This window comes from Chionomys nivalis, chromosome 1, assembly GCF_950005125.1.
Source record: "Chionomys nivalis chromosome 1, mChiNiv1.1, whole genome shotgun sequence".
Lineage (NCBI taxonomy): Eukaryota > Metazoa > Chordata > Mammalia > Rodentia > Cricetidae > Chionomys > Chionomys nivalis.
Genome location: NC_080086.1, coordinates 22,905,824 through 22,928,935, shown reverse-complemented (window position 1 = coordinate 22,928,935; position 23,112 = coordinate 22,905,824). Strand labels below are relative to the sequence as shown.

The window sequence follows — 23,112 nt, the reverse complement described above, 5'->3', positions numbered from 1 at the left end:
CATTACATTTGAAATGAACTACACTATCACAATACCTTAATCAAGATTAGAAATACATATACATATAACAAAATTGACCTTAAAATCCATACCAATGCAAATTATTCATATTTATATTATATCCCCCTTTAAATGTAAAAGAACATTTATAAACCATATTTGGGAACATGGGCGCAGTTTTTTCTCTCCAAACTGCTTCCTGCTGAATGGGGGAGCTGTATTCAGATCTTTCATGGTATAACCTGTGTGCTAGTTTCATCTCAGTTGGCAGTTGAGAGAAGCAATTTTTTGAGGGTGTTCACAGCAACCTTTCAGGAGGGCGTGGTCTATCATACCATATTGGGATAGAAACAATCCACAGGGTCTCATCCTCCGTGAAAACAAAAGAAGAAACTCTTTTCCAAAGTATCACATCCTTAGATCCAAATTCTGAAGTCAAGGTATTTTCAAAATATCTATCTTGGATTAGTTCAGCAGCATTTATAAACAAATATCTTTTAGCAGCTGTTGCTCCTTCCTCAGCATTCAAACAATTCAAAGAGAGCATAATAGCGTACAGTATCAAGATTCTCTGTATATTTTCTATCTTTGTGTGGCTTTATTTTTAACCTCTATTTTGTTTATTTTTACTTTTTGAGACAGGTTCTCTGTATATCTTTGTCCTGGAATAACTCTGTAGACCAGGCTGTCCTTGAACTCTCAGAGATCCACCCGTCTCTGCCTCCCAGGCTTTGGGATTAAAGGTGTGTCCTGCCACACCTTGAAGTCACAGAGGTCAATCTACCTCTGCCTCCCAAGTGTTGGGATTAAAGGTGTGTACCACCACACCCAAACTACTCTCTTTCTTTTTCTTTTTTACTTTTAAGAACTTGAACCTTTAGCCTGCATACATTTTTAACACACTGTAAACCATTTAGAAGTTTTCTTTGTCTTTGAATCTCTCTTTACTGTATATCTCTCTTTTTCTGACCACATGAGTCTTTAATTTACCAAGCAATATCAGTAGGACTAAAGCCGTGGCTTTGACGGCTGGATCCAGCCCATTCCTTTGCTTTCCAGCCTCATGGCGGAGGTACTGCTGGAGCCATTCTTGTTGCCACAGCTCTTTGGTGTTTCAAAGTCTCTGCCAGCAAACAAGCTGCAGTAGTGTGCTTCACCACATGGACCGCCTGCCTGAAAGAGTCAGAGTTTGCCCCGGCAGGACAGCCCAGAAAGCCGGCATTTTAAAACCAGCGCAGCTTTTTTCCTGCTATGGCTGAAAACCGAAAAGCATGTGTTCAGCTTTTCATCAACACTGTTTAAATGTTTCATGGCAGGACCTCTTAAAAGAGCTGCAGGGTTTTGCAGCTAAAGCTGAGTCAGGAAGCCTCTCTTAGATGAGAGCGCTTGCTTGCCTCCAGCAAGCAGAGCAGACCCGAGAAATTGTTGCTACCAAGAAAACATGCTTTACTCTATTCTTTCCCAAACTTTTTCACGCTTTCTGTGGATTCAGTTATCCACATCTGGGCGCCATTCTGTAGTAATAGGAGCAGCGGGCTGCGTCCCACCACCTGGCTAGCTTTACCCCGGAATAATTACACGGAAACTGTATTCTTTTAAACACTGCCTGGCCCATTAGTTCCAGCCTCTTATTGGCTGATTCTCATATCTTGCTTTAACCCATTTCTAATAGTGTGTGTAGCACCACAAGGTGTCTTACCAGGAAGGATCTTAACCTGCGTCCATTTTGGAGAGGAGAGGCATGGTGACTGCCTACTCTGCTTCTTTCTCCCAACATTCTGTTCTGTCTACTCTGCCTACCTAACTTTCTGTCCTATGAGGCCAAGCAGTTTTCTTTATTAATTAACCAATGAAACCAACAGATAGATACAAGACCCACCTCCATCATATGTGTGGGTGTGTGTATGTGAAGGCATAAGTCATAAACAATCCCACACCAGTTTGGAATTATGATTAATAGGGTGGTATTTATTTAAAGGGGAAAAAACTTACAGATCACCGTCCCAAACAACAGCCCTCTGCGCAATTAGGAAGAAGTCTAGCAGGGGGGAAGTAGCCGCTTTTTTAAAGGGAAAGAGACAACGCCCCAATGGGCTGGTATCTCAGCAGCTATTGGCTGGAGGAACGGAAGGACCTCCCGCAACATGTATGTGTGTATATGTGTGTATGTGTGTGTATGTGTGTGTATGTGTGTGTTCCTAGGAATGAACTCAGAGTCTCACATAGGCAGATATTTGCTTAACAATGAGTTATTCTCCCAATGGGTTCATACACTTCTTGAGTGTATGCTAGAACTTGCAAAAAAAAAATCACTTTTTGCTAGAAAAAAAGCACTTTCTGGTGCTTTCTTTTGGGGGAGACACTGTAACTCCTTATTCACCCCCAGTGGCTACATAAATAGTCCGTTGTCCTCTATTCATGATTGGTAGGTTATATTTTCTAAAAATTTGTCCATTTTCTATAAATTTTAAAATTAGTTGGAACACTTAGTAATAGCATTTTCCTAAAATTATTTTAAAAATTGATTAGTGTTAAATTGATTTAGTATTACATGCTAAGGGTCTAAGATAGATTTGTAAGTCAGCTTAGGATAGGTTAGATAGTAAACGTTTAAATGCTACATTTTGTATTTTTTCTTTTCTTCAATTTTCTTCGAATTTTGCCATAGGATTTCACCCTGTAGGCTTCCCAAGTGTTGGAACTACAGGTGAGATTCACCATGCCAAGATACTTAATTATTTTAAATAGCCTAAGCTAATCTAATTAAGCTTGTAAGCGATATTAAATACTGATAGGACTCGTGAGGCAACTGAGCATTAATCAAAGAGCAAGTGAACGAGACCTAACATAAACACACTAGCTTGATACACAAAGCAACACATGTACAAGTGGAACCCAATAAAGCTAGTCCTTTAATTGTTCAAAATAAGTCCATACACAGAGATCTTCAAGTCTTCTTTTTCATGCATAAAACTTCTCTTCAGACATTAAAAATTCTGTTGATGACTTTAGATTATGAAGCAATCCAGCTGAGCCTGGCCTGGTGGCTTGTGTTTGTAATTCTAGCACTCAGCAGAATGAGACCAGCACGGGCAATGGAGTGAGACTTTTCCTTTTTAAAAGGAAAGGGAAGTGGAGAGATGACTCAGTGGTTAAGAGCACTGGCTGCTCCTCCAGATGACTGGGGTTTGATTCCCAGCACCCACATGGTAGCTCCCAACTATCTGTAACTCCAATTCCAGGGTATCTGATGCCTTCTGACCTCATAGACACTGCATGCATGCTGTGCATAGGCATACATGAAGACAGAGTACCCACACGTGTATTGTTTTCTTAAACTTGCACAGTTGAAAAGATTGCATGTCTTGGGAGGCAGAGGCAGGTGGATCTCTGTGAGTTCGAGACCAGCCTGGTCTACAAGAGCTAGTTCCAGGACAGGCTCCAAAACCACAGAGAAACCCTGTCTCGAAAAAAGAAAAGAAAAGAAAAGAAAAGAAAAGAAAAGAAAAGATTGCATGTGGCAAAGCATGGTGTTCAGTGCCTAGCGCACTGAAGCAGGAGAATTAGTCCAGGTGGGATACAGTGCAAGATTCTGTTTCAAACAAATAAAAAAGATTACATGTCAATATACACTTGGAATAATAGTGACTCCTTGAAATTTAATTTTCTTGCATTCATTTTTATTGCTGTCTTTTCAAAGATTTTCTTTACTATTTTCATATTGCGTGTATTTGCGTGTTCCTGCATGCATGCCTGTGTACCACATGCCTGCAGTGCCCATGGGTGATAGTAGAGGGTGTCTTGATCTCCTGAAACTGGAGTTACAGATGGTTCTAAGCTGCCATGTAGCTTCTGGGAGCTGAATGCAGGTTCTCTGCAAGGGTAGCAAGTGCTGTTGGCCATTGAGTTCTCTCTCTAGCCCCTGTATCTTTTTCTTTAAAGAGAAAAATTATTTTACCATGATGAATATGCCGTTCAACTACAGACCTTTCCCAGGGACAGACGCCCCTTGTATTCCAACCCCAACCCTGTTGTGGAATATTATTTTAAGATATGCTACCTTTGTTTATGCTGTGGAACACTTGTTTAATATGATGCAAAGATGTGTTGCATTTTGTTGTAGGAGGAGGCCACTTGTTTGTTCCCAGTTGCCCAGAACCAAAATAATCACACAGAAACTGTATTAATTACAACACTGCTTGGCTTTATGCATATTTCTAGCTCACTCTTATCTCTTAAATTAACCCATTTCTATTATTTTATATTTTACCACGAGGGTCTTGGCCTACCCGCAATGTTCCTGGCAGCTTGTGTCTTTCTCCTCTGGCTCCAAGGCATCTACTAACTCTGCCTTCTTCCTCCCAGCATTCAGTTTAGTTTTCCCCACCTAGCTCTGTTCTACCCTATCACAAGCCAAGGCAATTTCTTTATTCATTAACCAATAAAAGCAACACATATACAGGACTTCCCACATCAGCATTCTTTTATGTTACATTTGTTTAACTCTGTGAAACTGTGATTCTTTGCCTGTCTAAAACACCTGATGGTCTAATAAAGAGCTGAATGGCCCATAGCAAAGCAGGAGAAAGGATAGGGGCTGGCAGGCAGATAGAATAAATAGAAGGAGAAATCTGGGAGGAGAGAAGGAAGAACAAGAGAACAAGGAGAGGAGGACACTAGGAGTCAACAACCTAGCCACCCAGCAGCCACCCAGCCAGCCAGCCAGGGAATGAAAGTGAAAGTAAGAGTTGCAGAAGTATAGCGCTCGAGAGATAGCTCAGTGGTTAAGAATTCTGGCTGCCCTTCTAAAGGTCAGAAGTTCGATTCCTGGCAACCACAGTTTAAAAAAAAAAAAAAAAAAGAGTTGCAGAAGTAAAAGAAAGGTAAAAACCCAGAGGCAAAAGGTAGATGGATTAATTAAGATAAGAAAAACTGTCCAGGCAGTGGTGGTGCACACCTTTAATCCCAGAGAGGCAGAAGTAGGCAGATCTCTGTGAGTTCAAGACCAGCTTGGTCGGGCTAGAGAGATGGCTCAGTGGTTAAGAGCACTGACTGCTCTTCCAGAGGTCCTGAGTTCAATTCCCAGCAACCACATGGTGGCTCACAACCATCTGTAATGAGATCTGGTGCCCTCTTCTGGCATGTGGGTGAACATGGAGGCAGAATGTTGTATACATAATAAATAAATCTTTTTTTTTGTTTGTTTGTTTTTCGAGACAGGGTTTCTCTGTGGTTTTGGAGCCTGTCCTGGAACTAGCTCTGTAGACCAGGCTGGTCTCGAACTCACAGAGATCCCCTGCCTCTGCCTCCCAGGTGCTGGGATTAAAGGCGTGCACCACCACCGCCCGGCAATAAATAAATCTTAAAAAAAAAAAAAAAAAAAAAGACCAGCTTGGTCTACAAGAGCTAGTTCCAGAACAGGAACCAAAGCTACAGAGAAACCCTGTTCAAAAGACAAAAAAAAAAAAAAAAAACCAAACAAACAAACAAAAAAAAAAAAATAAGAAAAGCTGGATAGAAATAAATCAAAAGTCAAACTAAGACATCCATGTGTTTTATTTGGGAGCTGGGTGGCAGGTTCCCTAAAGAGTTAAAAACAACCAACAACACAACCCCCTGCTCTATCTACAAGAAGAAATCACTGAGCCTCAATACAGCCTGAGGGTGGAGCTTTCTCGTTTGGTGAAAAGTCCACCCCAGTGACTTCTCAAACTTGAACGTGCTTAGGAGTCACCCATAGGTGTAAAGTTCCAAGAACAGGGGAGGGTAGTAAGACCTTAGAGTTCCAGGGAGTCCCAGGTCATGCAGGAACAAGTCCCACAAGGAGTGGCCATCCTTCAGCAAAAAGCCCCAGAAGTGGCTGCCCTTCACCAGTGGTCACCTGGGTACACGCAGGCTCTTTCCTGCCAGGTAACAAGGCCTGGAATCGCTCTCAGCTCAACCAGCCCACATGGTACAACAGTTGGGCCTTCGTCTAAGGAGAGCTTTCGCGTGTTGTCATTCCTGGCTCGCTTCTTCTGCTGACTTGTGTGCCCCTGTCATCTAATAGGGAACAGATCATAAAACTAGTTAGGGGACGGCTGCGATGGCAGCCATTTGTGAGTGAAGTGATGTGGGAGTCCCCTCTGTATGCTGCGAATACTATTGGTTAATAAAGAAACTGGCTTGGGCCTGCATAGGGAATGAAGGTGGGGCACAGCCACATCCTTAGCTGCTGGAGTGAGTCAGACACTTAGGCCCAATCAGAAAGGGCTATGGGATGCACCTTGCACGTGTGTCTTCCTCAAGGGGCAGCTAGGGCCAAGGGAAGATCTAAGGTGCTACAGGCCACTGCAAGGGCTTAGCCATAGCATTCTGCAGAGTCCAAACCAGAGGGAATGCTCCTCATGAAAGGCCAAGTAGGTACATAAAACCAGAGGAGGGAACACAGCAGCAGGCTGACCAATAAAATCCAGAGGCCCCCAAAAGCACAAGGGAAGCATGGTGAGTTGCCAAACCAGAGAGCGCAGCAGCAGATATCAAAGCCAGGGAGCACAGCCAGGAATCCCAGACCAGAGAGATGAAGGGAAAGAGCAAGTGGGCAGATCACAGTGGGGAGGGGCCCAGGCCAACTGGGAGCAGGCATCTGAGGCTTGCTTTAATGTGCCTCCCTCCAGCACAGGTTGGGGTGGGAGAGTCAAGGTTATAGAGCCATAGAGGACTGGACAGAAGGGGATTTCCTAGGGCCCCTTGTTTCTCAGAGTGAAGGAAGACAGTATGTGGGAGTGAGAGGCACATGGCTGGCTACAAGGGCAGGGAGAACCTGGGCGAGTAGCCCTAAGCCTCCGTCAATGCACACCTAAGAGTTGCCATACACAACCCCCAGTGTCGGTGTCAGGACTGAGGGCTACGTTTCAAGAAAGGAACTGGAAAGATGTCAGCAAAGGTGTCACTGGGGACAATGGTGGTGGTGCACATCTATGATCCCCATCTTTGAAAGGGTCAAGAGTTAACCAGCTAAATAGTGAGTTCGAAGTCAACCTGAGCTATGTGAGATCCTGTCTCGAAACAACGTTACTGAAGGGGAAAGACGGAATGAGAATGTGGTGGCAAATTCCTAATTCCCAGCGTGGCCTTGGGGGTGGGAGGACAGAAAAAACCTAATCCCTAAAAAAGGCACGGTCATAAGACGCTCCCCAGACTCGGCTAAGCATCTGATGACTTCTGATTATGTCTAGGATGGGCTTGTGAGCCCGCCAACTGGCAAACACATTTCCCTCCCACAGAGCTGGTCATCTGCTCCCTTTTTCTCCACAGCCTCTTGTGAACCACACTCCCTTGCTTTAGCCACAAGGTGATTGTTGTACAAGAAAAAAAAAAACACCCTGCTTTCTTCATCTTGCTTTAATTTTTTGTTTCCTTGGATGCAAGCCAGGGCCACAGACGCTAGGCAAATGTTGTATTGCTGAACTGCTCCCACCTCTAAACTATATCCTCTCTGGGCTTCCCACCCTGTCCCAGCCAGCTTCAGGCAAGCCCTGACCACCCGTGATCAGCCCACCTGCATTCATGAGACACAAGAGCTGGGCTGAGCAGCCAGCCCAAGCGGAGGTGGAAAGGCCTGTAGAGTACTTGCCAGGTGTGTAACTTTTCTGGTCCCTGTGATAAGACACCAAAGAGAAGAAGCGAGGTGTGGTCTGAGGGGGTGCAGTCTGTTGTGGAAGATGCGGTCACAAGAACTGCTCACGCCAGGAGCAGTGGAGCTGGTGGTGTAGCTTGGTCACCTCCACGCCGATCAGGACACAGAGAGCGTGGGAAGTGTGCTGACCTGGAACTCTCAAGTGCTGACTTTAGGGCACTAGCACCAGCAAGGTTCTGGAACCTTCCAGAACAGTGCTATCCACTGGGGACCAAGTGTTCAAACACATAGGCCTGTAGGGACATTTCACACTCAAACCAGACCAGCTGAAGTTAGTTACTGATTTCCCAAGCCTCTTCATCCATGGAAAGAACGGCCTGCAGGAACACAGTGCGGCCGTGGGCACCAAGCAGGAAAATGTTTCACAAGTGTTTTGTACACTGAAAAGTGCGAGGAAAAGCTGAGCGTGGTGGCACATGCCTGTGGTGCAAGCGTTTGGAGGGCTGAGGAAGGAGGCAGGTTTTACCTCAGAAGGTGTAGGTAGGTATCGTCACCATCACCATCAGCATCATTGTCGTCTTTATGCCTTAACTGTGTCGCCTCCAAATTTGCTCCCAGACTGAACACTGTTATGTGTTAGAATTAAGTTTGGCTGCTCAAAAAACTAGACACAATGAAAGGGGCAAACAGAAAACTTCATTCCTCGCGTGAAACCTACTAGAGCTTGTGTGTTTCTGCTCTAGCTTGTGCCCGTCTAAGGTCATCTCAGTCCACTGTAGCTACACAAAACCTGGCCATTACAGTGGAGCAATATTTCATTTGTATTTAAATAATTAAAGCTTGCCTGAAGTTCAGAAAGTAAAACAGCTGCACTGATCAGACTTACAGACCAGGCAGTGGTGACACATCTTTAATCCCAGTAGCCACACTAGTTTTCCATAGAAGCTGGGCGGTAGTGGTGCATGTCTTTAATCCCAGCACTAGAGAGGAATATAAGACGGGAGGAGACAGCTCTCAGCTCAGTCTCATTCTGAGATTCCTGGAGGCAGGCTCGCCATTTTGGACAGGTCAAGGTAAGAGCCAGTGGCGACTGCTTTGCTTTTCTGACCTTCAGGTTGAACCCCAGTTTCTGTCTCTGGGTTTTTATTAATTGTGCTACATTACAGCACATTCCCGATAACTCCTCAGAACAAAGTGCATGCCCTCTCCCTTTCAGGTCATTCCTGGAGATTTTATTTCTACTTACCTCCACTGGTCAAACTTAGTTAACCACCTCAGACTGCAATGGAAACTAGGAAATATGGTTTTACCAAGAATGACCACACGTCTAGATAAAAACAGAGGGGTCTAGTCCTGTCATTTGAAAAGGAGGCAGGGGACTCTGTCAGAAGTGGCCACTTCTCCATCCTCATCTCCCAATGAGTAGCAGCTGGCCTCCCCTGACCCCCAAACCTCTCCTTTACTACTGAGAGCAAATCACACTCCTGCTCCTCCTCTGTCTGTAAACACACTGTGTCTCAGCACAGGGCTGCCGCAGCTTCTCTTCTTAGCCCCAACTCACCTCTCAGTAATGACCCAGCTCCCAACTCCAGTAAGAATCTGGATGTCCTTCCCAAGTCTGGTCCAGGGAGGATGGTACCCACTGAAAGGCAGGCCCTGCCATCCAGGCAAGGCCTCCTGCCTCCCTGCTCAGGACGGGGAGCAAAGGGTCCCACAGGTGCAGGTGAGGTTTTTGCATCAGCCCTCTCTGAACCTCAAACTGGTTCAGTTTAGCACAGTGGCCGATGAGAATTCAGTTCTTGGGAGTGTTATGGGACAGTGGGCAGCCTCTTACCATGCCCCATTCAAGAGCATCTGAACTCTGCAGCTCCGAGTTCAGGTCCTGCTCCTACTGGTTTGGTTCAGCACGGGCCAGTCCCACTGTGCACCACTCGTGCACAGTCCTGTACAGAGAAATAATGAGCACACAGACCTCTGGGTTTGTAACAGACTTTACTGAAGATTTGAAGAGATGAAGGGGGTTTACATAGAAAAAAATACAAAAGCCTTAAAGTCGAATATCAGACATCTGTGAGTGTAAAAAAAAAAAAACAACATTTCCACCGCCTGGGCTCTGGCTCGCTAGGAAGGCCCGTGCCCATCTGTCCTTTCTTACCCATGGATATATATATACAAAAGCCAAGTTCCAGACACTTTTCAAAGGACTTTTATTTCAGAGATCGGGTTCCACCGTGCAGTTCATGCTGGCCTCAGTCTCCTCCTGAATGTATGTTGGGGCGGGGAGCAAAGGTGTGCATTTGGACACCTGGCTGGGCATATTAGTTAACTACATCCTATATAGAGTCAACTCCAGAAGGAAAAGGCAATTTTCTTTCTAACCTCTAAATTATCCAAGATGCCCCTTGCTACCGTAGCTCTATGAAAAAAGAGGTTTTCAGCGGGGGTCACACATAGGCAGCCACTGGGTGGAACCCAAGGGGAGCACACAATTCTCTCCCTTCTGTGCCTGGCTGGCCGAGGTCTCAGAAAGCTCCCGCCTGCACTCCCACCCTCTGGCCTCCTGCACTCAACCCCCAGCCTGGGAAAGAATGGGTGCACCACAGACCAGGGATATAAGACCAGATCTCAGCCCCTTTGCCTGTGGGTCTGGGATACCACTCATACACACAAATACTAGTTCCTTGTATGTGTGTGTTGGGGGAGGGGGGTTGTTTTGTTTTAGTTTTTTTGGGTTTTGTTTTGTCTTTGTGCTTGCGTTTGTTTTTCTGGTCAGGACACATTCCTTTCACTGTCTGACACTTGGCTGCTACAATCTGCTGTTAGTGTCAGACCCTGTGAAGCAGAAAACCTTCCACCTACTGCCATTTCTGACATTTCCTGCTAACTAGGTAACACCAGGAGGGTTTTCACTCCCAGAGTAGTTGGCTCCAAGACCCTTCCTCATCTCGCAGGCCTGGTGACATGGGTGACCCTCTGGTCTACTCTCCCTTTTCTCTCACATGGCTGCCAAATGGAACAGACCTAGAAAACTAATAGTTTCCAGCCCCAAATGCCCAGGGAAGCATTGCTGGATGGGATCACCCCCAAATGCCCAGGGAAGCATGCTGGATGGGATCACTCAAATGCCCAGGACAGCATGCTGGATGGGATCACTCAAATGCCCAGGACAGCATGCTGGGTGGGATCACCCCCAAATGCCCAGGGAAGCATGCTAGATGGGATCACCCCCAAAATGCTCAGGGAAGCATGCTGGATGGGATCACTCAAATGCCCAGGGCAGCATGCTGGGTGGTATCACCCCCAAATGCCCAGGGAAGCATTGCTGGATGGGATCACCCCCAAATGCCCAGGGAAGCATTGCTGGATGGGATCACCCCCAAATGCCCAGGAAAGCATGCTGGGTGAGTTCAAGATCAACAATCACACCTGCTCCTTTGTAGAATCCCTGGGCTGTTCTCTAAAAATAGTATCAAAGGAATGCACTCCCTTGCTTAACACCTCCAGGCCTTGTTCCCACCCGGTGAGAACACACGGAGTCCAGGCGACACAAGAGACACCGCCTGCCTGGCATCTGCCTGGCATCTGCCTGGCGTGCTGGCTGGGGTGCTGGCTGGCGTATGTCCAAGTTCTGTCACTTGGCGTACCCTTGGGGCACACCCATCCCCTCCCTGTCTCCAATGTTCCTTCGGATCCACTGTGGTTCAAGAGTCAGTGTAGATTCTGGGCCTCTGCAGCCTCCCCTCCGAAGCTAACCTTGGTACCCTCCCCCACCCCAGCATTTCCCACTGCCTACAAGTCTCTTGTGTCCAGTCACCCCTTACTTAGTCCACAGTCAACTCAGAATCACCCTGGCTATTTTGTTCATGAAACACTCCCAGAGCCTGCCACATCTCAGAAATTAAACAACTACTCACAAAGCAAACGGAAAATACACCAACAACCCAAGCAACTTCCTTAAGCTCTCGGGGTCTCACTTTCTTAATCCTTAAAATAGGACTTCAGCTCCTCAGGAAGCTGAGGCAGGAGGACCACTGGAGGTAGTAGCCCAGACCAGAGAGGGCGAGCTCATCTAAATAAACAATGGCACCAGCACAGAACCATCAGCGAGACTGGTACGACAGGGATGGGTGCCCTAGTCAAATGCCATGCCGGCTCAAGTGAGGCAGCTAAGCTACCGTCTCCTACGGTGACTCTCCATTAGGCCACTGAGGTCAGGTCACACAGGAAAAACTCATGATCCACACTGGGATCCAACATCTGGACTGACTTGCTTCCCAGAGGAAAAGATTGTGTGTCCTTCATGTCCCTAGAGACTGTCCACAATGAAATGTCTGAGTCTGGGGCTTTTCAAGAATGCTGTGGCATGGCCAGGCAACATACACGGGGGTGGGGGTGGGGATAAGATGGGGGGATACAAACACAGGCCTGCATGTGAGGGGGAGTCCTCATCACAGGTCCAGAAATGCAGTAGTCTTTCCAGGACCTTTGACCCCCTCTGACAGCAGGACCTCTACACAGTGCAGTAGGGAGCAGATCTGGGTCTAGCCACCATCCTACCATGGTGGAGAGGTAATGGGTTAAACTTCTTTGGGTTAAAAGGGAATTTGGGGGCCACAGAAAGACTGGGTGGCTTGTCTGTCTTCCTTATCTCAGATGCAGCCAGACTCCTCCCATTTGCTTAATTTGCATATTTCTGGCACAGTCACTCCACCCATTCCAAGCCCTGAGGTCTTCTGCCCCGACACCAAAATTAAACAGAAATAATATCAATAAATATCAGAACTTGTTCCCTCAAAGGCTACCCCTTCCCTGAGACCCCTGGATCCCTCCTATCTGAAGGGCAGTTGCTATGGGATCACCCCACTCCAGTGCATAGCTCCCACATCCAGCTCCTCAGCAGGAGCTGCACCTCCCATGGTTAGTACCAATGTATATTTATTGCATATATGGATGTGCTCAGCACTTCATGAGGCACTGATCATACACGAGGTAGGTGAAATGTTATACCCATTTTACAGATGGGGAAACTGAGGCACCATGACATTGACACACCACAGGCTGCACATCAAGTCAGGCTAGACTGATTCCAGATACCTTGCTCTTCACCCCTATAGCATCCCCTCAATGCTGCCCTGCCCATTTTTGCATCCCCATAGATACATCCCTGAGTTCTGGGCACACACAAACATGCCCAGGTTGGATCTTTCTTCCTGAGGCTCCCGGTTACTAGAAACTGGCTCCAACTAGGGAAGCGGACACCAGAAAGCCAGGAGAGGGCAGCAGAGAGCCAGACCCAGGCTCTCCAGAGGGAGGGAAGCAAGAGGCTGGGCTGAGAGTCAGATCATTTAACTGGCACTGTGCCCAGTTACTTTTTTGTTGTTGTTTTTTTTGGGCGGGGAGGTTGTTTTGTTTTGGAGACGGGGTTTCTTTTCATAGCCCTAGCTTTCCTAAAACTCAGATCCCCCTACCACGTGCGCCACCCTGACCCAGCAGCTCCTCCTCACCAGTGCTGAGCAGAGAGGAAAAGGGACTTAGAGAGAAGCTGAGGAGCCTGACAGGGTCAAGCAGCTGGAAACGGGACTCCCTACCTCCAAGCCTTGCCTAAGCCTGGAACCACTGACCCCTGCAAGCCACTGCAGGAGCCACCTGAGTAAATCTTACCCAGTCTCCAGCCAAACCTAAACCCAGCCCTATTAGCAGGGGCGGGGCCTTCTGCTATAGCTATCCTCGGGCAGCCATGCGGCTGACAGTACACACGGTCACACATTGCATCTCTGGGTGTGTGACCCACGTGCCATCTGTCCTTAGGCCACGAGTGTGACCAGCAGCAGAGTGTAGGGTTCCAGCAGCTGAGGAGGGGCCACTGGGTCTTGAGCTTTGGTGTCTGGCTGAGTCCACTGGGGTTCTGGCTCCAGGACCATGGGGCATCTCTGGGCTTGCTTCCAGCTTGCCTCCTGGTGCCCCCTTCTCCCTTGCCCTTCTGGGCTCACACAGTCAGACCAGCTCCTCTGAAAACACTTGACACCTCGGGTTTATTGGGGGTTGGGCACTGCAAGATCAGGCAGTTGGTTCCTCCGCTCAGCTCTCTTGGCACTTCCGGGGACTATCCCTGAAGGGTCCCTCCCAGGTCCCCGTTCCCTGGATTTGTCCCCCCACCATCATTCTGCACGTCTGTCATTCTTTCACGAGCCGGTAGATGTGGTGCTGAGCCCCGTGTTCGCTGGCTGACACTTCGAAGACATAGGCAATACATAACAAGGTCTCTTGCGTGTCTCGATTGGTGACCACCTGTAAGTGAGACAAAGGTGAGGGTCAAAGCCCTGGGCGGAGAAACCATTGGTGCCGCCCACCTATGCACTACACCCTGGGCATCTGCCCCGGGCATACCTGCAGGATGGTGAAGTTCTCCAACACACTGTTCATCATGTACTTCTCGGGTAAGTGCTTCAGCTTGTGGATGAAGTTGATCATGTACTCACAGAGCGGAGACCGGTGGATGCGGTACAGATAGTGGCCGTTCTCATAGCGAGCATACTCTGTCTGTAGAACCCCAGGGACAACAGAGGCTTAGAATCCCTTCCGCTCCTACCTAAACCCAGTTCAGCAGGGATGTACAAAAGACCAACCACCGCCACTAGGAAGTAGAGGCAGAAGATGGCCCGGGAGCAGAGCCCGTCCTCAGAGGTTTCTGGACATAAGCCAGGTCTCTCCTCTTTGTCACTGACGCGACAGGCAGACACTTCCAGAAGGCAATGTAAAGACCCGGAAGTCGTGGCAATGAGATGGGGCAGGGGTTGCTCGTGAGGCTGGGGTGAGGGAGGGTACCAGCACCTGTGTGATGGAAGTGCCAAACGCACGATGCTTGGTGGTGGATGCTATTGGCATAGGAGCTGGATGAACAGGACACTGGATGATGACTGGATAGAGACACGAGCACCTCAAAACCTTGATAAGCTTAATGAAAGTCATAACTGTAGGAGCTTTGTAAAAAATATGCCTTTGCAGGGTTAGGGCAGGGTGGATGCAGAGCAACTGTGAACCCTGGAGTCCACTATAGTATCAAAGTAGAACAAGAGACCACACACACAGCTACTACTGGATTACACTCAGGGCAGCTCATGTATCAAAAGCTTCCTGGCGATGAAACAGCTAGGGTTGGGACCCGGAAGCAAAGCTCCATTCCCAGGTCCTGGCTGGCATGAGTGGCTGTCAACCCCGGGTAGAGAGGATACCATCAGTTCAGACCCACGTGGGCCAAGAAGTGGCCAGGCTGACATCATGCAGTGTTAGTACGCATAGGGTCACAGACTTAAGGGCCACTGGTACCCTAGGGTGCATGCAGGCTTTAGGGTCATTTTGTCATTCTCATTACATGATAAGACCAGACTGTCACAGCTATTGGGATCAGTGGGTGGTGAAAACCCAGTAATTCCTTAGAGAAAAGTGGGGGCTGTTAACACAACAGGAAATGGGGCTCACAGGGATCAAACCCAGGTCCTCTTAGCTTGTGCTCCCTGCCTGCCTTTGACAGGGTGAGTGGCGGAGAAGCAGAGAATTCTGCCCAAGTGTAAGGTCTCCAAGGCACTCCAAAACTGAAAAGCTGTGCACGGCTGGGCTGCCTGGGAAGGGGGAATCTAAAGACCATCTCAAAATGGGGGGTGTGTGGAGGCAAAGGGCTATATAGCTCGATGGTACAGAACTCACCTAGCAGATACGCAAACCTCTGGAGAAACGGGGACTCCACAACCTCTGCATTCATGGAGTAAAAATCCAGAGCGAACAGACCCTGAACATTCATTCTCATGCCTCTGCCTCTAGAGAGCTGTGTGACCGAGGAAGGCCATTCCTATCACCTCCCCCCCATCCCCAGCCCAGCTGTCAAAGACACAGATAGATTAGGGAGAAATCCTTGGGCTGGCCTATGCGTTGGTCCTGCTCTAGAAGGTGTAGAATGCTTGTAAGGAAGGCTTGAAAGGGATCCTGACCAGAAAATCCAGCCAGGGCTCAGAGGCACAGGATGGACAATTAAATCAGTAACTTATTAGATACAACTCAGTAACTTATTAGATGCTTCACACCCAACCCAAAACACGTACTTCCTGAAGGTAATGGAAGTACATAGGGCCCCCACCCTCAGCAATCCTGCACCTGGGCATGGGAGCTCCAGGGAAAGGGGGCACGCAGGCCACCCCCTTCCTCCCACACCCACTGGGTGGCCTCCTACCTCAACTTTCTCCACCACTTGCTTGCCGAAGGAGCAGACCTTAGTAGAACAAGTAATGATCATGTTGTCCAGGCTCTCATACTGGCTGGACACCCCATAGAAGGCGCTGCCCTCATCGTCGATGTTAGTATTGAGGTCTGCCTGCCAGAGAAATAGGAAGATGTGACTCCTTAGGGGTCACGGTGCAGGTTCTTGTGAAGGGACTCTAGCTGGCCTCAGTGCGACAAACATGGCTCTCACGGGCTTTGCCCTTCTCCCCCATTCCCTCTGCCCTGCTAAAAACCATTAGATTACATCCCGAAGGCTATCCCCAAGGTCTATTCCCTATTTGGCCACTTCCTCCTCCTCCTGAGGCTGAGGACCAAGGTCCAGCTGTCAAAGTATTAAAGTCCAGCAATCTGAAGTCAATCACGGCTGCCCTAATTAACCTGTCCAATCAAAATTAAACACCTCATTCTAACACTAGGTTTCCCCCTTTCCCTTTATCAGCTGTCACTTGCCTATGGGCGCAGTCTCCTCTGCCTCCTCCCTCTCCAGAGGCAGGATCCGTCCTACAGGAAAAATATCCCTTCCCCCTCTCCCTTGTTCCTTCCCCTTCTCCCACTTCCTCTATCTCCTGTCTTTGTCTCTTATTCCCTGCCCTTTGTGCCCCTGGAGCAAATAAATCTCCTTTGCAAGAGAAGAGAACTTGAAAAGAATGGGGACAGGACTTGGGTACAGCTCAATGGGAGAGCTGGCTGTTGGCCTGGAAGGATCAAAGAGAAAGAAGAAGGAAGGAAGGAAGGAAGGAAGGAAGGAAGGAAGGAAGGAAGGAAGGAAGGAAGGAAGGAAGGAAGGAAGGAAGGAAGGAAGGAAGGAAGAGCGAACATGGTACACAGCAAGCACAGGAAACCCTCTGCCATCCCCCACATCCAGGCTCAGTGGAATTCTGGTTTGTTTCCCAAACAATGAGAAATGAGTTCACAGCTGTCCACATGGGAGCCAGGCAATTACTTTTTGGTTGGATATGGCATTAATTACTTTAGAATCACTGTGACTAAATACCACACACAAACAATCTAAGGAAGGTTTATCTTGGCTCTCCCATTCCCTCCTAGCAGGGAAGACACGGCAAAATAATCCCATCCTGACACTAAGATCATGAGATAGTGGCTGTTCACATGGCATGGGACAGGAAGCAGAGAAGGCGAGCCAAAACCAGGAGTGGGTATAACCTTCAAGGACTTGCCACTAGTGTCTTATTTCCAGCAGTGAGGCCCCAACTTTTCTTAAAAGCTCTACAGCCTTCAAAACAGAGCCACGAGCTAGGAACAAGCATTCCAAAGGCAAGTCTGTGGGAGACACTGCAGATTCAAAGCCTACCCCTAGCCCATCTTCTAATACAAACAATCACATGTAGTCAGACGTGTCCAGAGTGCAACATCTCTTCTAAGGCAATCTGAGCTATGAACCCTGCAAAATCAGAAAGAAAACTGCCTACTTCCCATTCATCCTGGAACCGAGTAAACATTCCCGTGTCAGCAGCAAAGGAGAGCAGCAAGAAACTCAGGCACTGGAAAGACAATGACTCAACAGTTAAGAGCACTGGCTGCTCTTACACAGAACCTGCGCTCAGCCCCTAGCACACACGCTGGGCAGCTCACGCTCTCTTATGTTCTCTCTGGCCTCCGTGGGCACCTGTACATGTGTGCTCACCTATACACGGAGATACACATTAAAATCAACTCAACAAAATAGGAAATTCTGTAGCTGCTTATCTGATATCCAGGGCTTGCGGTGACGTCTGCACTCCAAGAGCTTGGGCGTTCCAACCCCTATGGCTCTGCCATTTGCAGCTATGGCCTCTCCTGTGAGCTGGCTCTACTGGGTGCCTGCAGCTTTCTTCAGAGACATCCCACATTGCCACCATCATCAATGTCCCAGGGCCTCTACTGCAACTCAGACCCCTTCCATGTGTAGCGTGCACAGGGATGCCTATCAGAGAACCCAACCCTTCCACACATTGTGTGGCCTCACGGGTTGTTCTGGAACCCCATGACCCTGTAACTCATGCGTTTGTACACTGGCAAACCCAGCAAACAGTGGATGATAGCAAGTTTTGCTGCTAACTCGAGGGGTAGCTGGATCCCCAGAGACCATGGCAACAGTGTCTTCTGAGTGCCTATTGGCCGAACTTGGTAAACATTGCCAGAAAGACACCCCTCAGCTCTTTGGTTTTGGGTGTTCTGCTGCTTTGGGGTGTGTTTTATATTTATTTATTTTAGGTATATGAGTACAGCCACGTCAGAGGAAGCAGGTGGAACCAAAGGACAACTTTTGGGTACCGATTTCCTCCTTCTGCTGTATGGATCCTAGAGACTGAACTCAGGTCCAGGCCGTCAGGCACGGAGGCAGGTGCATATACTCTCCAAGTCATCTCGCTGGCCCCAACTTAATCATTCTATTTTAATTAAGGAATTCTTTTTTAAAATTTATTTATTATATGTGTGTATGTAAACATGTATTTACCTGGCGGGGCTGGCCTGATTTGCTTGACGTGATGACCTCTAACTCTATCCATTTCCCTACAGATGACCAGACAGCAGGCTGATTTATTTTGAGACCAGGTCTCACTATGTAGGTCTGACTGTCCTGGAACTCATCCTGTAGACCAGCCTGCCTCTGCCTCCCAAATGCTAGGATTGAAGGCATGTGCCACTGCGACTGGCCAGAAGTCTGATTCTTATGGTGGTGCTTCTTCATCGACCACAGAATGCAGAAGTAACTGCCACGCGAACCAGAGTACAGACCGTGAACACAGTGTGAGCTGCCAATCACAATGTGAGCACAAGTGACACGCAGTCTTACTCGTGGCCACTAGGTGGCACTCTGGCACTAGTTTTTCTCCTTTGCCTCTTCCTTTCAACAGCAAAATCTTTGTGTAAACTGACAAGGAAGTGTTAATTACCCTGTAATTAATTCATGTGGCACGGAAGACATTTAATGCAGGCGCCTGTGAGAGACAGGCACACACTACTGAGAATGATCAGCCTTTACCATGATGGATGAGCACAGCACGCTGAGTGAGGAAGCAATTATGGAATGAAATGAAGAAATGTTTTTTAGGATGTCTTCGTTGACTGTGCATGGCTCAAATGGCTCCATTCTTTGGAAGGAAGGAAAAACAAAGCAACAATTACAACAGCAATCCTAGCCAATGTTTAGCCTCTGAGACAAACGATCCCTCTTTCTAAACACTTTTTTTTTTTTTAAGATTTATTTATTTATTGTATACACAGTGTTCAGCCTCCATGTATGACCTCAGGTCAGAAAAGGGCACCAGATCTCATTACAGATGGTTGTGAGCCACCATGTGGTTGCTGGGAATTGAACTCAGGACCTCTGGAAGAGCAGTCAGTGCTCTTAACCTCTGAGCCATCTCTCCAGCCCCTTTCTAAACACTCTTTTCCCAACCTAGGATGACTTTCAGTTTTCCCACCCTGCCGCCACCACGATCCTGTGGAGGAGGGCATCTGGGGGCGGGGCGGGGCGGGGCGGGGAGAGGAGCACCTGTGAGTCCTGGAGGATGTGGGTCAGCCATGGTCTTCCTCTGACAAATGAGGTGAGCCCAGGTTTTCTCCCACTTTCTCTGTCATATGACCTTCCTAGAAGACTACTTTGTTAGATTGGTCTGAAAACGTTGTCGTGAGACCCAACTGTCTGGAAAGGTGGAGGCACTGGGGGATGAGGCCAGGGCATTATAAGGTGACAATACTCAGATGACGAACACTGTGGCCATTAACCACACAGACCCTCCATACCCTCGTGGTGTCTTTGAGCCGAGATCTTGCCATGTAGCCCAGGCTGACCTCCACCGTCATTCCTTCTGCTCCAGCCTCCTAAGCAGTAGGATCACTGGCATCCACCTAACTTGTGCATCCTTCCATGACACGTTTGTTTTGTGTGTGTGCATGCACATGCATGATGGTGTGCATGAGGTCAGAGGACAACTTGTATGAGCCAATTTTCTCCCTCCAATATTGTGTTCCCGGAGTTGAACTCGGATCATCAGATTAATGCCAAGCACGCTTCCTAACTGAACCATCTGCTGGCCTTTGTGATATCTTTGACATCAATTCACTTTTATTCCTTAACTTTACCCTAAGCAATGCAATCATGAAAACTATTTTTTCTCCTCTTATATAAGCCAAATGAACTAATAAATAAGAAATGTCAGTGGACATAACACTTACAAGACCTCTCTCTTGCACCACGCTGGAAAGACCCGATACCAAAGAGCTCCTCAGGCCACACACAAAGGCAGCCTCCTATGTGGCTTGCCCAGGCAAAGGTCCATGGGGTGCAAGAACCCTGTCCTTGGCAAACCTCACTAGGTGCCTGGCACACCTGGCCTTTCAGTAATGACTGCATGTAGCAGCTCCACTTCTCGGCTCTGGGAGGTGCTATGATAGAGGGGTCACATCCCTGGGTACATCAGGGTTACTCACCCCTGAGTTCCGGACCCCGCCCTGAGCCCTCCATCTCAAATACACTCCAGCTCTTCAGCCGTTACCTCCCACCTTAGGACCCCTTTAAAACACCCACACATAGCCAGGCAGTAGTGGCCCACGTCACGGCTCCCAGCACTCAGGAGGCAGAGGCAGGCAGATCTGTGAGTTCAGGGACAGTCAGGGCTACACAGAGTAACCCTGTCCTGAAAATCAAAACAAATAAACAAACAAAAACCAAAGAAATCCAACCACAGCCCCGCATTTCTGGGGACTGTAGGACAGCAAGGGGCTAAGGAATATCTGCATACTCTAACTGAGGAAAAAGTAAGATTATCGAGAAGGATGGGAATCTAGCGTCACCCTAGAATCGGCCCTGGGCCTGTGATGCACGGATCTGGAAGACGGTGGCCAAGGCGACACAGAGGACCCATCCCACAGTATCTCAGCTAGACCTTGGGCTCCAGGGTCCATCGGGCTCCACCAGCACCTTCCCGGGCAGCTGTAATCCAGGACAGCTGTCCCTCTCAGTGAGAGGCCTTCTGAACACCCCACCCCTCACCCGCCCTATTCATAGCTGGTTCATGGGGGTGGGCAGCTCGTGGGCTGGGCTTGGGACAGGTGTGAGGGATCAAGTGACGGACAAATGAGCAGACAGCCTTGACTGTCATGTGCTGGTATGTGTCTGGGAGGAATGTCGGGCCCAGAGGACTGGTGGCAGAAAGGCCTAGGGAATTGTCCTGTTACCCAGCTCCACCCAGCGTGCAGACTGGTGTCCCTTCCCCTGCCCAGGACAAGCAGCCTCTGTTAGTTTTCAGGAGGTTCTGGGGGATGGGGTTTACATATTTCAGCCCTTACTCCAGTGGGAATTCTCTCAGAACTGGGCCTTAAGGGCTCCACCTCGTCCTCTGCTGCACCTTGCTGCCATCTGCACTGGGGACAAGCCCAGACACGGCTGCAGGACCACCACCACAGCCCCCGGTGTGAACAGAAACTCTCAGGGGGTGGGGGAGGCAGCAGCTTGGACAGAGAAAAACAAAGTGGCCTCTGCTCTAGACAGGTTCTCATCAGCTCCCCGGCACCCGGGAGGCAGACTGAGCAAACAAAGGAGGAGGAGGAAGGCTGGCTGTGAGACAGGCAACTTTCTTGCCTGGACAGGTTTCCTTCCTAAGAGTCCACAGCAGACAGTGGTAGGAGGAGGGAGTGGGACAGGGGACTGCCCATGACTGATGCACACTCTCACTATTAGCAAATGTTCCTATATTTTTCTGCCTTTGAGCCCCTGGCACATGAAGACAGACGAGGATGGCTGCTAAGCTGCCCTGGCCTCTGATGCTCCCTCTTCTAGGTTCAGCTCAGCCTCCCTAAGGCGACTCTGCTCGGGTTGCACTGAGAAGAGGAAGGTCAAGGTGGCACCTGAGCCCCCAGATTGGAGCCCACAAGAACAACTGCTAATCTTTAAGTTGGAAAAACAGAGGCACACAGAAGCCAAGACTCCCTCAAGATCCTGCTCTCAAGGGGAGTGCCTGCATCCCATCGGGACAGCTGGGCCCCAAAGTCAGCTGACCAGTCACACTGTGAGGGCTCTCCTAATGTCCACTGTGCTCCTGGAAAGTCCATACTGCCCTGAGTCCAAGGCCCACTGTGGAGCTCCCCAGAGTCTGTGCAATGACTACATGGGCTGTTTACACAGCCATGACCAAGCAAGTCTGCAGACCAGCCCAGTCCAACTCCCGGTGTCCCAGCTGTCCCCACACTTCCTTCTTCCAGTTCCCTACCAGTGTTCCCTAAGGGAAGGCAAACGAGTAAAGGGGCCCAGTAAGGTGGTCGAAGGAGACTCAAGTTTTATTTCCACCTGGAAGGAAGACTATCATATTTCCTGGGAGACTGGTCAAGATCTAGAAAAAGAGCCCAGGTGCTCGCCTCTGGGAGTAAATAGTCAGAGCTAAGTCTGCCTTCCTCTCTGCTATCAACCGGCGTTCCTCGGAGCCTTTTGAGAAATCCAGAACCTTTCCCCTGGCCTGGGATGAGAAGCATATCTGAGCCTGGGGGCATTCTGTTATCAGGTCGGATTGCCTGACTCTGGAGTCACACTGTTTGAGACCTACAGTCTGGTTCTGTACAACTCGGTAAGTTTGGTGAAATTGTTTATCCTGACCATGCCTCAATTTCTCCTCTGAAGACAGGTTATCAACTTTATTCACCTTTGAAGGCTCGGCAAGATTCACAAATGAGAACCCATGTGACCTGCTGACACGAGTGTCCTATGACCTTTCAGTCTTCCCAGAATATACCAAGCACGACCATAGGAATGATGGAGGCCCACCTAAAATGCAGGCCTCAGACCCAAGCCCTTGTCTGCAGCACAAATTTCCCCAGTTTGTGAAATGGAGATTCTAAGATAAACCCTACCCGAAATGTGTCTCATAAAATATAAACTATTGCCTCCAACTGCGCTAGGGTGTGGCTCAGCCATACAAAGCTTACCCAGCATGTTTAGTACAGGGATTGCCTTGCACATGCAGGGCCCTGGGCTCCCTATACCCAGAACTTAAAAAAAATAAATAATAAAAGGGAACTACTAGCCAGTGAGGAAGGCACTGGATGTCTAGTCCTCCGAGGCAGTACGCTACTAAACACATCATACCACTGCCAGCAGAGCCTCCCTTCTGACTCCAGTCACATCCCAAGGGGAGCTGGGCCAGTACTGAGAGAGTCACTAGTCACCTCACTCTGGAGGGGAACCCAGGATCCCCTAAACATGTCAGAAATTAGAGGCTGCC

General features: G+C 48.6%; 1 protein-coding gene across 2 annotated transcripts in view; it reads right to left on the bottom strand.

Annotated features, from left to right (window-relative positions):
- Positions 1 to 11,395: 11,395 nt before the first annotated feature.
- Positions 11,396 to 23,112, bottom strand: part of Tead4 (TEA domain transcription factor 4) — a 76,991-nt gene continuing 65,274 nt past the window's right edge. For both annotated transcript variants that reach the window (XM_057781498.1, XM_057781505.1), the window contains 3 exons: positions 15,843 to 15,983; positions 14,006 to 14,158; positions 11,396 to 13,906 (listed from right to left, as the gene is read on the bottom strand). In XM_057781498.1, coding sequence (XP_057637481.1) covers positions 13,793 to 13,906; positions 14,006 to 14,158; positions 15,843 to 15,983 — 408 coding nt within the window. In that variant the 3' untranslated portion in view covers positions 11,396 to 13,792. The remainder of the gene's footprint in view (positions 13,907 to 14,005; positions 14,159 to 15,842; positions 15,984 to 23,112) is intronic.